At 41.9% G+C, this 13,661-nt stretch overlaps 1 protein-coding gene and 1 long non-coding RNA gene across 2 annotated transcripts; both read left to right on the top strand.

The window, feature by feature from the left end:
* The first annotated feature begins 2,231 nt into the window (after positions 1-2,231).
* Positions 2,232-4,016, top strand: LOC145804433 (uncharacterized). Its single transcript, XR_014346150.1, has 2 exons — positions 2,232-3,061; positions 3,681-4,016. It is a non-coding gene; the product is annotated as an uncharacterized LOC145804433 (long non-coding RNA).
* Positions 4,017-7,718: 3,702 nt separating this feature from the next.
* On the top strand, positions 7,719-11,042 carry LOC114304183 (uncharacterized). Its single transcript, XM_028249363.2, has 4 exons — positions 7,719-9,395; positions 9,493-10,041; positions 10,131-10,228; positions 10,458-11,042. Exons 3-4 carry the CDS (start codon positions 10,178-10,180, stop codon positions 10,872-10,874), a joined length of 468 nt encoding a protein of 155 aa, XP_028105164.2. The 5' UTR covers positions 7,719-9,395; positions 9,493-10,041; positions 10,131-10,177; the 3' UTR covers positions 10,875-11,042.
* The last annotated feature ends 2,619 nt before the right edge of the window (positions 11,043-13,661 follow it).

Raw genomic sequence — 13,661 nt, forward strand, 5'->3', positions numbered from 1 at the left:
ATAGGTATATCTGGTGTATTGCTAAGGTACCCTTTTTGACAAGACTTACCTAGTCCATATTTTTAACTTTAGCAACTTCCACAATTAGGACATGGTGCTTTCCCATATCTAAGATGCAGTGATGCTGCTTGACTGAATGGTGGAGCCCTAGTTCAGCTTCAAAACTAGGACAGGGTAACATAAGCCCCTATAGGAGTGTTTTGCTCGCCTTACTTGCTATATACTATGTATGCGGTTGTCATGATCCAAACCTGCCCACAAAAGTTTGGTTTACAACCAGCCAATAATCACACGATTACCTATGGCCTCATATAGAAAACAAATGTTTTTAATAATGGGGCCTTAAGCTGAAGCTAATATAAGAAATAACGTTCATTGAGCGGTGCTTAAATGGTCAAGATAAAACACTTATATACATAGGAGTCAAGACATTAAGTTACACATCCACAAGACCAACATGACAGCACCAGGCAAAAGTCTTAAAATAGACATAAAGTCAAAAGGCAACAACTCCATCTTGGAGTTTCGACATGACAGGTCCTTATAAGAAATTTCCTGAGGTTGACTCTAAGGTTGACCTCCATGCTGATACTACACATACAACGTAGGGGGTGGGTGATGCTCAATGAATAATAGTAAAGTAAAGAGAATCAAATGAATAATCTTGAATTAAAAGAAAGCATATTATGTGAACACAATACTTTTTCAAAATTTCATCCTTCATAACACTATCCATAATTACATTTACAAAATGGCCTCGGTCCCAACATATTATGAAACGACAGACCCAACATGTTACGAAATAGCCTTAGGCCCAATCATATATCACAACGGCCTTGGGCCCAATCATATATCATCGTATCATTAACAGAACGACCTTGGGCCCAAGCACATCATAGCATAAACAGAATGACCTTAGGTCCCTATTGCACATGTCATATAACGTTAACAAAACTCATTCATTTCGATAAAAACACAATATCTGAATAAGTCACTGTACCGAGATTAAAATAATCAATTAAGAATATATCTGTACAATACTATTACTCACAATGTGTTTGGTCTTGCGGCGTCTCTTTTAGCACATGACCTACATAACATTTCACAAAACCATGTTCGATAAATAATGCGTTCCACTTCGTACACTTTTCTTTTAATAATTCATATCCTTTTTCAACAAGTTGCTAATCATCAATTCACTTTCCATAGCGTTTAAATAAGGTCGAGAATGTGTTCAGAAGGTCGGAGGGCTCAACATAAGAAATTAGGATTTTTTACCCTGCTGGCCGCTCGTACAGTGATAGGTCCAAACGCTTGAGCAGTCAGGCTCCGCTCATGCAGAAATGGTGGCTACTCAAGCGGGCAGAATGTTGTCCCTTGTTTTGGTCCATGAGTAGAGCTCGCAGTCGCAGGAGCGATCTGGGCAATTCCAGACAGCCCGAAAATGAGGTTTTGAAGCCAAGTTCCAAAACTCAATTCAAGCCCAAATTCATACAAAACTAACTCAAAAACATCATATACTAACACATTATTACATTTTGCTCTCATGAAGGACAGTCCAAATGAATAAAGAAAAACGAACTAGCAACTAATTAGGGCTAAGCTAATTAAGATAATTATTACAACACTTTCAATATAACTAACTAGTAAGCTAATCAAATTATAACAGAAATGCAAATAAGCTAAGAAATTAAAGTATTTAACTATACCACTACTCTGCCTCAGGCAATGGAAGATGCATATGCTCGGATATGACCCGAAAAGATCTCTGTTTCACTCCCGAAGCCTTTGTTTGCAGAGTTGAACACTTCCTGTAATAACCCGACCCTCGTGCATGTTTTCTGATATATTTTCAGACCCTATTTTGTGTTTCTGAATGCTTATTGTGAAGCCCTATGAGTATTTAAGGCTAAGTGAACTTCATAATTATGGGTGCCTATCTATCCAACAAGAAACGTATCTGTTGCATTAGAATGTTTGAACAGAAATTGGAAGCCTTAGGGGCTTAATTATCTGAAATTGAGTTCATATATGTGATCAGCATAATTTTTAGGCAATATTAAGCGTTTCTGTGAAATTTCAATTTCAGATGTTTAAACGATTGATTTTCATCTTTATTCAATCTATATATATATATATATATGTATATATGTATGTCTATGAGAAGCCTCAAGACTTAGACACTTCATATAACATATGTCTTGGGAGAAAAGGAGAAAGGCTAAGATCAAGGGAGAGTAGAGAGAGATTGAAGCCAAGGTAAGTTGGATTTCCCTAACCTAATCCTTTCCCTCAATTTTGAAATAGGAAGCTTTTGATGTTGTATAAAATCTTGGATGTGTGTCTGTGTTGAAGACTTGGCATGATAATCCTACCACATGTGTATTTTGGACCAATTCAAGTTATCTACCCATGCTTATGCCATGTTTTTGTATATCTATACATGTGTGTGTGTGAAGTTAAGAGCCTCAAGAAAGAAATTATGTTAATGAGCTTCAATTATGCCATGTTCTTGTCCAAGTCAATTAAGTTGTGTTCATGAGTTTAATATGTTGTGTGTTGTACCTTGATTTACATGCTTTTTGAACCACGAATGAACCATGAATCAGCCATAAAAAGCCCCAAGTTAAACCCCTTAAATATGCACCAAGGGTTGAGATATTGCAGAATTTCGGATTGGGAAAAATGTAGAATCGCCGTACGTGCGGGAGTCACTGCCGCACGTGCGGGGGTCGTGGCCGCACGTGCGGGAGAAGAACAAAATTAGAGTTTTGATTCTGCCTAAAAGGCACGTGCAGGCCGCACGTGCGGGACCAGCCACCGCACGTGCGGGGATCCTAGCGGCACGTGCGGCACATGTTGAAAAATATGAGTTGCTCCGTTTTACGTGTAGGACCCTCTAATGTTGTCGAAATGTATATTTGATGCCTTCTCGATATTGATAAATTCCTTCAAAGCAAAGCGAAATAGAAAGTAATTTGATAAGGGAAATGAGCTAATATGTAAGTTTGAATGTGTGCAGGGCACACTTCAGGAGGAACAAGCACGTCGTTACAACACTGTGAGTAGTAGTACCGTTATATGCTTCAAATGTAGCTAATGATTGTCATAAGTATTATGTTCATGCATAAAATGCAACTATGTTATGTTTCAAAATATGTAAAGAAAGAAATGGGAAAGATGAAAAACATTCATTCAGTAAGACTTTGAAACCAAGTTATTCGGTTATTGTAATATGAAACAAAGTGCTATGTGGAACTAAGTGCTACGATGTGAGCCACCTCTAGAATCCGTGTAAGACACCTCTTGAGTTCATACAAGCATGTCCAAGGGCTTAATGCCAACTTACTCAAGGGCTTAGTGCCACATGATTCAAAGGCTTAATGCCAACTTATTCAAGGGCCTCGTGCCACTATGTTCAAGGGCTTAACGCCACCATGTTTAAGGGCTTGTGCCATTACGTTTAAGGGCTTATAGCCATCATGTTTCAAGATATCATGTTGCAAGCTACCATGTTTCAAGAATGAGCCAAGACCGTCATGAAATTAACACAGATTCAAACCAACTATGTGTGCACCTTTTTATGCTTTGATGTATTCTATTTCAAGTCAAGCATTATTTTATTTATGTATTACTATTCACTGAGCTTCGCTCACTCTGTATTATGTCTGTTTCTGTAGGTAACCAACTAGGTGGTCAGTCCTAGCCCTGACACTCGTTTTCTTTTGTCAAACCTTCGAGGGTCCAGGCACTACACGAAGCCATTTATTTTTGTAAAGTTTGTTAAGATAGTGGCTTACCTTTGATTACCCATTTAAGGTTAAATGTATAGAACTTCAATGATTTCCGTATAAGCCCATGATGGGGCTGGGACTGTATGTATGTTTGTATATAACCGATACTACGAGATATAGTTTGGAACTTTACCTATTTTCTATGGTGCTTATGATGCATGTGAGGTCCTGGCATGTAAATGTAGCTCAATGGAGATTATATGTATCGTTATTTTCTTATTATATGCTTCCAATAAGGCCCCGTATGTTATATACAACAGGTTAAATGTTCGTTTTCGAACGGGTCATGCCCAAACTTGTAGGGGCGGGTTTGAGGTCGTGACACTTCCAGAACCATTTTGCTCCACCTTACTAACATTCTGCTGAGGTTTGTATCGGTAAAGACTGCCGGCCACCTGTTGGCCATGGAAGTGGCCTGGGCCATCAATGGTGCTCTGTCGGCCACGGATAGTGGCCTGCCAGCCATTGATGCATTGGTTCAACTTGCTGCAATAGAGAACAAACAGAGGAAAAAGAGGGTATTCCCATAGATTGTTTACATAACTCACCCCTCATTTTCATGAGCAAATCCAAGGAGTTGTGAACTTAAGCCACAAACCACCAACTCAAGCAATTTCATTGCATGATGGCTTGTGATTCAAGAGGTGCAAATACAATAAATGCAAAATGAGACACAAACCTCCTCCCTTTTATGAAAGATCAAGGGAAGAAGTTGACCTTGGAGACTTGGATCATTTCATCACTAACAAGTGTGAAATGGTCCAAGTTCCATGTGTTCAATTAACATCCGATTGAACACAGCAAAACACAACCAAATTCTTATCTTGGCTCACTTTTAGTCCTAAGTTTTAATTACTCATTTTACTTTACCAACCATTCCTTAATCCAATTAAGTCCAAAATGTGAGTTAAAGTCCTCTAATGGAAAGAAAAGATCAAAACATAAGTTGCTTTGGGTATGAAAGAAGTATCATACCGTTCGTAATGAACCCCCTAAGGGATTAAATCATTAAATATGAAACCTTAATTTCAGACTTAGGCAAACAAGTGACTTGAAACCACTTTCAAAGCAAAATCAAAAGCCAAGAAAGGAGGGAGGTTGCAGAGATAATTAGTGCTAAAATTGAGTGTGAAAAGCACCAAAAACAAGAAATCAACTCAAACAAGTGGTGTCTAATGGCCTAAAACACTAAGCTTGTGAGGACTATTATACTACAACTATGCAATACAAGACTCAAATGCAACAACCAACCCAAAATAGAGTTAAAAGAGCCTAAATCAGAGGCTAAAACATGTTGAAATAAAGCTACAACAAGCTAAGAAAAATAAGCTAAAGCATGGCACCAACTAGGCTAGCAAACAAGACACAAGGAGGGGAGGCTAATCCCTCCAAATTTGGACTTCAAAACATAATTTTTACCACTAAAAACACACTGAAATTCAGTGGTTAAAAGCCCAAAAAAAGATGGTTTGAAAATTGGAAACAAAGGTGCAAAGGCTTTTTAAACAAGGAATAAAGAGGGATGAACCACCCCCTAACCTTAAATGGCTAAAAACACCAATTTCAGCCCATAAAAATAGGTTTTTCTACAGCTCAAAAACAGCCCAAAAAAATAAAAAAAAAAAGAGATAGGAATACAAGTATGTAAAGCAAGCCTACAAAGCTAGTATCATACCTCTTGAAGAGAAGAGTGATTCCAAGCAACAATTCCAAGCAAATACCACATTCTAGAGCTTAAACCAAGCCTAAGAACACCTCAGCTCAGAGATGAGAGGAGTTGATTAAGGGTGTATAGGCAAGAGTGTAGGAATTGTAGGCAAAAGTGTAGGAAATTTGTAGAGAGAGAGAGGAAAATTTTGAGTCTAAAATTTTTTAACCCCAAAACATGAGAGAGGGGGTCCCTATACAAAGAGATTTAGCCGCAGGGTTTGAAAGGCTCAAAGTTGTGGTGTTCCGTTGAGAACTTCGAGCGCTTGGTGAGAAAACAGACTTATCATCGGATGTACCTGCAAGAACATCTAAGTCTTGAAGGGCCGTCAAAAATGGGGTGTCTATAGTTGTCCCTTGTTGACAAAACTCGGAGTCATGAAATGACGTGCGCGAATGTCAAAGGCCAGAGATGACCCATTTTGATAAGGCCATAAGACTTGGACAAACAATCAAGACAGAAATAAATGGTCGCGCCCGTAGGCTGCCTACGTATCCCTTTGTAAGGAATCAAACCAGCGTAGTTCTGGGACAAAATGCAAATGATATGCATGATGCAAGAACATAACTTATGATCATGCAATGAGGCTACGCAATGAAAGATTTAAATGCAAATGCTATGTAAAGAAATGCCACAGTTAAACAAACTAAAACAAGGCACAACAATTCCAATCACGAAAAAAAAACTACGCGTCACGTGCGAGAAACACGAGCCCAAACTACATTTCATGCAAAAAGGATGTAAGAAAATTAAAGCTTAACTACATGATGCGCAGAAAAGGCAAAGGGTGACATAATCGTCGGGCACACCTGAGGTCTCAACCGAGATTCTAACGCGTTGCATGCGGAAGGAGAAAAAGGATGGTGTGAACACTGGGCGCACCCAAATGTTTTTAACCAAAAGGGGGTGGTGTGAACACCGGGATGCACCTGAATGTTTTTAACCGAAGGGGTGGTGTGAACACCGGGACGCACTTGAATGTTTTTAACTGGAGGGGTAGTGTGAACACCGGGAGCACCCAAATGTTTTTAACCGGAGGGGCGGTGTGAACATTAAGACGCACCTGAATGTTTTTAACCGAAGGGGTGGTGTAAACACTGGGACACATCCAAATGTTTTTAACCAAAGGGTGGTGTGAACACCGGGACACACCCGAATGTTTTTAACCAAAGGGGTTGGTGTGAACACTGGGACACACCTGAATGTTTTTAACTAGAGGGGTGGTGTGAACATCGAGACGCACCCAAATATTTTTAACCGATGCGATCCTAACGCATCTCATGCGAGAGGAGGAAGAGTGGTGAGGAAGCGATTCAAAGGGCACAGATGATTTTACCCGGAACTCCTCTGAATGAACCATACATACAATATCATGCATGTCTAAGAAAGATACTTAACAAGTGTGATACAGTACGAATGCATTGTTCAATGCAAGACAAACAATTAAGATACAATGTTAATGACATGTTCTATGCAAGAAACAAACAATCAAGAAGCATATTCTATGCATGATTGATAACAGGAGCATATTCTATGCGTAAAAGCGAATGCAGATTCCATGCATGATTTAAGACCGAATGCATATGCTATGCATGATTCAAGAGCGAATAAGACGCGCATGCAATTCTTGTGAGATGCATATCTTATAACAACATATGTGAAATGCATATTCCATGCCCCAAAGTGAAGTGTGTGTTAATGCATGTTCTATGCAAGATACCAAAGCATGATTTGACGAAAACAAACTCAGTAACAACTTCTGATTCACCTCTCAGAAGAGTTACAATATGTTTAAAAGGATACACCTCGTTCATGTTGACAAGTGATGAACATCGCGCACTGAAGACTCAGTTTTGAACTTCCGTAGAGACATTCTGAACCAAACAGTGAACAATCCCTTCAATTCTTGAAAACCAAGGACACAATACTTCATTAGAACCCCAAGGGAAGCCGCTGGCCACCTGCCGGCCACAAGGGAAGGTCGTCGGCTAGGTGTTGGCCATTGATGGCAGATCGAGGGTTTTTTGGTCATTCTGGTTTGGGTCTTTAAATATGAGCCACTAGGGCTCATTTCCTCACTCACCCAAGTCCAAAATCTTCCCCCCTCTCTCTAGACACTCATTCTCTCTAGATTTACACTTTCTACACGTTTTCCAATGCCCCACACAAATTTGATTGCCCTATTTATTTCCTTCACTTTGAACCGATCAAAATTTGATTTCGGTGCTTTTTTCCTCATTTCCACCATTCTAGACTTGTTCCCCTCGAGCTTCTTTCGAGTACAGTGCACTTTTCCCGGCTTTGACTTTTTCCTCCATTTTCTCTCTTTTAGGGTTGACATTTTTCAACTTTACCCTTTTTCTTCATTTTTCACCCATTTCACACCTATTTTCAGATGGTGAATGAGATTCCTGATGGTAGGGCTCCTTTCGAGCTTCCCCCTGTAGTTCCACCTATTCTTGAGGTAGTAGAGCCAATAGCCGACCTAGAGGTAGAGTTCGAGCCTGAGGCCAAGCCAGAGCCAGAGTCGTTACCGCTGAGGGTACGACCTTTCGATCCGGAGAGATATCACCCACAGACACACATATTGCCTACTTCCGGAGGCATCAGACGCTTCACAGAGTTTGCTCGCGGCGCACCGGAGGACCTTTTGCTAAAGGAGCCAGATTCTCACTTGTTGACCATTGTCGTTGAGGTAGGACCTCTATTTTCATGTATTTTGCCTTTCATTATTTGTAATTCCTGCACTGCCTTGTATCGGATTCACCTGACTATATTTCATACACTGCCTTGTATCTAACTATGCACTGCCTTCATCTGATTCCATTTCATGCACTACCTTCATCTGATTGCGTTTCATGCACTGCCTTCATCTGATTGTATTTCATGTACTAGTCTCGTGCCTTCAGAGGCTACGGTGCTACGACCGCTCGAGATTGGCATGACGAGCTCCCCGCTGGAGTTTGCGACATCATTGACAAGGCAGGCTTTGGCCTCTTTTGCTCTGGCTTGACTCGGGTCACCGCGAGTCTTCCTCTCCTAGGAGCAGTCGTGGAGAGGTGGTGGGATACCACCAACTCCTTCCACTTTTCCACCGCAGGAGAGATGACGATGACTCCTTACGACTTTGCCATGATCACCTGCTTAGACGTAGAGGGCGATCCGATCCCTCTTGATATAGATATGGAGGAGTGGGAGGCAGCCTGGTTCGAGTTGCTGGGGTCATACCCACCCATATACCAAACAGGAATGGTCAGATACACTTGGTTCACTGAGCGATTCAGAGGGACCAAGCCCGAGACGATAGAGGCGATCAAGCAGTATGCCAGGGGCTTCCTGATGTTCGTCTTCGGTACCACCTTGTTTTCGAACAGGTGGAACACCGTTGGCCTGCATTTGTTGAGTGTCTCGGTGACCCTTCCTCGGGTTCGTTTTTATGACTCGGGCGGAGCCGGCCTCATCACGCTATACGGATACATGAGCTCTACCCCTCGTCTGTAGGGAGACTTGATTGGAGGCTACTAGCGAGCCTGGGAGGTACACATCTCAACTTCCTTTGAGTACTTTACAGTTTCTTTATATTTTCTGCTTTACATCTATTTCAATACATGCTTTTTGCTTTGCATTTCTGTATCTGCTAAAAAACTGTTCATACATTGTGCTTTTTGTTTTGCACTTTCTGCATCTACTCGATATTGTATTGATTACATACCACTACATTTTTCCTGCAACTATGGGTATAGGCATACTTTCCGACTCTCGCTCCGAAGCTTGTAGAGGAGCTTCTATTGACAGTTCCCTATTCACGGATATATGACAGTCAGCTCCGCCGTAGGACCCATGAGCCGTTCACATTCTTCTGCCAGTATTTTGACACGGTAGCGACCGATGAGGTAATCCAAAACACAGTCATTTTTTCTTTGAAACTGTTCTGCTTCACATATATAGCAACTGACAGCAACTAATAATCTGTACAACTTCTGATTGCAGATCACGTGGCAGCCATGGGCCTTGATGCCAGCAAGGGTTCGGGACCAGTTTGCTAGAGCTTGGGACATTTCCCGCTACCGTATTCTACTCGAGGGCCCAGTTTGCCAGGCTTGGTTCTTGGGTGAGTGCTTCATGCGCCAGATTATAGGTCTGCCCGACCCTATCGTCCCGATGGCTCCACCAGAGTCCATGCGGTCCACAGAGAGGCTATCTATTGAGGAGGTCATCCAGTTCATGGTGGGCCTAGATGCCGACTTCTTGCAAGCGAAGGGCGACTATGCAGCTTTCATCCAGACACACTTGATGCCGTCCCTGACCAGTGTTCATGGAGCTGAGGAGGCAATAGCTCCTATCGCGAGAGCGAGGCTCAGATTGACTCGAGTGAGTAGGGCCCGTGGCCGAGGGGTTTCCTAAGCGGGGCAGAGGGCTGATTGGCCAAAGCTTCCCATTATGTTGACTTGCTGGCGATGCACCAGGGATGCCTACCAGGTCCCAATTGAGCTCGCAACGGCTGGTCATGAGCTTGTTGGGGTCCGAGGCCTGACTCTGGTATGAACCACACTTTAGCACTTGCACTACATGTTTCATTTTAGATATATTCATTTGCAGATACTAATCATTCAAATTGCATTTACAAGCGGCCATTGAGTACATAGGAGGCGCCCTCGAGCTAATAGCGTCACTAATGGGGATTGTACAGAGGAGGGAGACACTGTTCGGCCTCCACAGTATCCCAGTAAGTTCTTCAGTTTTACATTCTAGGTATCAAATTTCCACTGACACACTGACACTGACATTCCAACTAAAATCGTATTTGACACACTACAATTACACACTATATTCACACACTGCATTTATACACTGTATTCATATGCTACATCTGATTTCTACATACACTTATTCTACATACTATGCTTGCATTTGATACGCATACTGTAACTGATATGTGACAATTACCTTTTCAGATTTCACCCATGCCAGTGGCACCAGCGGTAGTTGCAGCACCTATACCAGCAGTACCTCCTCTGGCAGCAGGGAGGAGAGAGAGACAGGCTCCAGTACGCGGTCAAGGCAGAGCTAAGGGCGCCCGAGCTGAGAATGGTCCTTCAGAGCCTATTTTGAGTGATGATGTTGCTGAGACGAGCGACTCTGAGGAGGCAGCGAGTCAGCAGTTAGAGTCATCTGAGAGTGGGGGTGATGACGCTGGCTCGGGTTCCAAGAGCGGAGGCGATGATGCTGAAGAGGGCTCTGGAGCAGAGAGCAGAGATAGTTCCGACTCAGACTTTGGTTTAGAGGGAGATTCAGACAGTGGTACTGACGGAGACAGTGCCCCAGAGTCCTCTCCTCCGAGGAAGAGGACGAAAAGGGCTTCTCGAGCCTAAGGCGACCAGCGCTGATTTTTTTTTTTTGTTGTATTTTTGCTTAGTTTCTTTTCTCTTATAGTTTTAGCACATGTATAGCTTCAGACATGTTTTATTTGCTTTAAAAACTTGTACTGCAATTTTGTAAAAATAACCATGATTGGAACGAAAACCAATTTTTATGAAAAAGTGTTGTATTTTGCATCATAAGCACCACTTAGCATGGAAATGAGATTGAACTTGATAATGAAAATTGAACACTTGTATTGGCACAACGTTCTTAATCGGGTAATGAACTGAAAAATAGCTGAAATAAAAAGCAAAATACAACTCAATGAACAACAAAACAACAACTTGATAAACAAAACGACAACAACTCGACAAACAGAACAACATACAACTCGATAAACAAAACAACGCAACAAAAAAATACAAACAAAAATAACAAACTTGCTAAAGCCGAAAGGACTCAAAACAAGACCTTAAAGCAAACTAAAAGCATAACAAAACACATGCTTCTAGCACTGTTCAGCACAAAGGTGAACAACCGGTCAAAGTGAGAGACTGCCGACCACAAAAAAAGGGATTATCGGCCACATGCCAGCCATAAGAGGTGGGCTGCCGGCCATCAATGCATCTTGCCGGCCATCAATGCAGATTGTCGGCTACTTGCTGGCCAGATGCCAACTATCAATGTGCAGGACCTTCAAAGTGTTGACACCTAGCTTCCACTCACTGCCTTGTCTTCTACAAAATGTTGAACTTCGTAGTTTCTTCATTTCAGTTGCAAATTCTTCACAAATTGAGCCTTTTTTCGCCAAAAAACTCTCGAATTGGATTACAACTTTAGATGGCTCAGAAAAGGTGAATTTTTGGGGTTTCGGTATAAATGCACTTTTCCCGTTGAGTTGTTCCCCGCTTTGTTTTCTGTTCCTTCATGTTGCGGCTACACGTTGGAACCCAATTACACATGTCTTCAGCTTCTGGGGACAAGAGATATGCCCGACAATCGAAGAATTTGAGGCACTAATGGAATCCCAGTGCGATGAGAAAATCATACCTCAGCCCCGTTTTGGCCATATCCAAGCTTTGGGATGGATGTGCAAGCTTACTCCATATGATGCTCAATCCTTGGTCCACAATGGAGAGCTGGACATTCCTAGTTTGATTCGTCGATTTTCTGAGGTCAGCGACCAAAGTAATCTTCTTTGGCGGGGTTTTCAACAACACACCCTTTGTTTGTGTATGCTAGCACATTTTCTTCTTGCTCCTAGATTTGGAGGGTCTAGCATTTGGCTAATTGAAGTGGTGCAAGGTCTAAAAGAGGGCAAGAGTTGTATTGGCTTGGTGCTGTTCATGGGCTTAGACGCCTTCCATCGGCGAGAGACCACCAAATTCGCAGGGAGTCCACTACTCCTTCAGGTAATGCTTCCTACCCTTTCTAATATGTGTTTCTCACATCTCTCGACACTCATGCTCTGCTTTTCTCTCAAAGCTCTTTTCTCACTTTTCTCTCAACGTACATCTCTCTATTAGTTAATCTCTCTTTTCTTTCATCCCTCCCAGGTGTGGCTAATGTACAAGCTGAAGGTAGTGGACTCTTGCCCTGCATACTGAGCTCGAGCATACTTTTTCTACCAACATCTAATGGATTTCCCGAATAAGGGATGGTGGTGCCATTAGATGTGCAACAGGTCTGCTGCTGACATTGCTTGGCATTGCCCCTAGCTTAATATGACTGAAATGAGCTACAGCATAACTCGGCAACCTGGCATTTAGTTGATTGGCCTGACACACTGTGTATTCTATTTTCCGTTCTGATTCAGGTGCCAATTTGGACATGATCCCAGAGGAGGAGATAGAGTACCTAGCTTCGTTCCCCATTCGAGGTTCACATTTGACTAGGTACCTCACCACTTGGAGGACAAGAGAGCTTCTGGCCCCTGCCTCTAGTTTCATTTGTGCCCTTTCTCGCGAGTGTTTGTCTTGGCTCGAAGATGACGCACAATCCGGGCCCACTTTAGCATCAAAAGCTTCCACAAGCACAAGCGAGGGACGCAGGAGCACCGGACTCATCTATGCTCCTAGTTTATTGCTTTGATCTTACTTTTCAAGTTTTATGAATGTAATAAAAGCAATTTTGATTTGTATCGAGAGTTGGAGAACTTTGTATTGAAATCAATGAAATTAAAGTTAGGAGCACTGAAATCTTTCCTTTTGGTCCAAAAATGGTCTAACTTGTAAAAGGTAAAATTTGAGCAAAAATAAAATTTTATCAAAACTTTTAAAAACCATTTTCGATAAGGATCATTACTTGACACACATAGAATCTATCCTTGAGATGTACAACCTCAAATCCAAAGATCACAAATTGCCCCTTGACTGAATAGCATTGCTCAGTACTGTAACTAGCTTTTCTCTCAGAGTAAGGATCCCAACCAAACTTTCAGATAAAGAACAAACAAAGATGACCTGATCAAACACATGGGCAGGACAGTTGAATCACAGGTGTTTATGGCCGAACTTTAGGATGAAGTTGCCTACGTATCCCGAAGATGGGAATCAGGCCTTACGTAGTTCGGTTTGGGTTCACTCGAGTATTAACGCTCTTTTTTTGCACTCTAATTTTTGCCAAGGCCGCCCTTTAGGGTTTTCAACCTTGCGAGCTCAATTTTTATTTATTTTTAATTTTTTGTGCTCTAACTTTTGCCTAGGTCGCCCTTCCGGGTTTTCGACCTAGCGAGCCTCTTAAGGATAGTATTTCTTCAACTTGTTCATGTTGATCGGTTGGGAGAATTTTAGGCCATC

This window comes from Camellia sinensis, chromosome 12 (genome assembly GCF_055761805.1).
Source record: "Camellia sinensis isolate YWXY chromosome 12, ASM5576180v1, whole genome shotgun sequence".
In the NCBI taxonomy this organism is placed as follows: domain Eukaryota; kingdom Viridiplantae; phylum Streptophyta; class Magnoliopsida; order Ericales; family Theaceae; genus Camellia; species Camellia sinensis.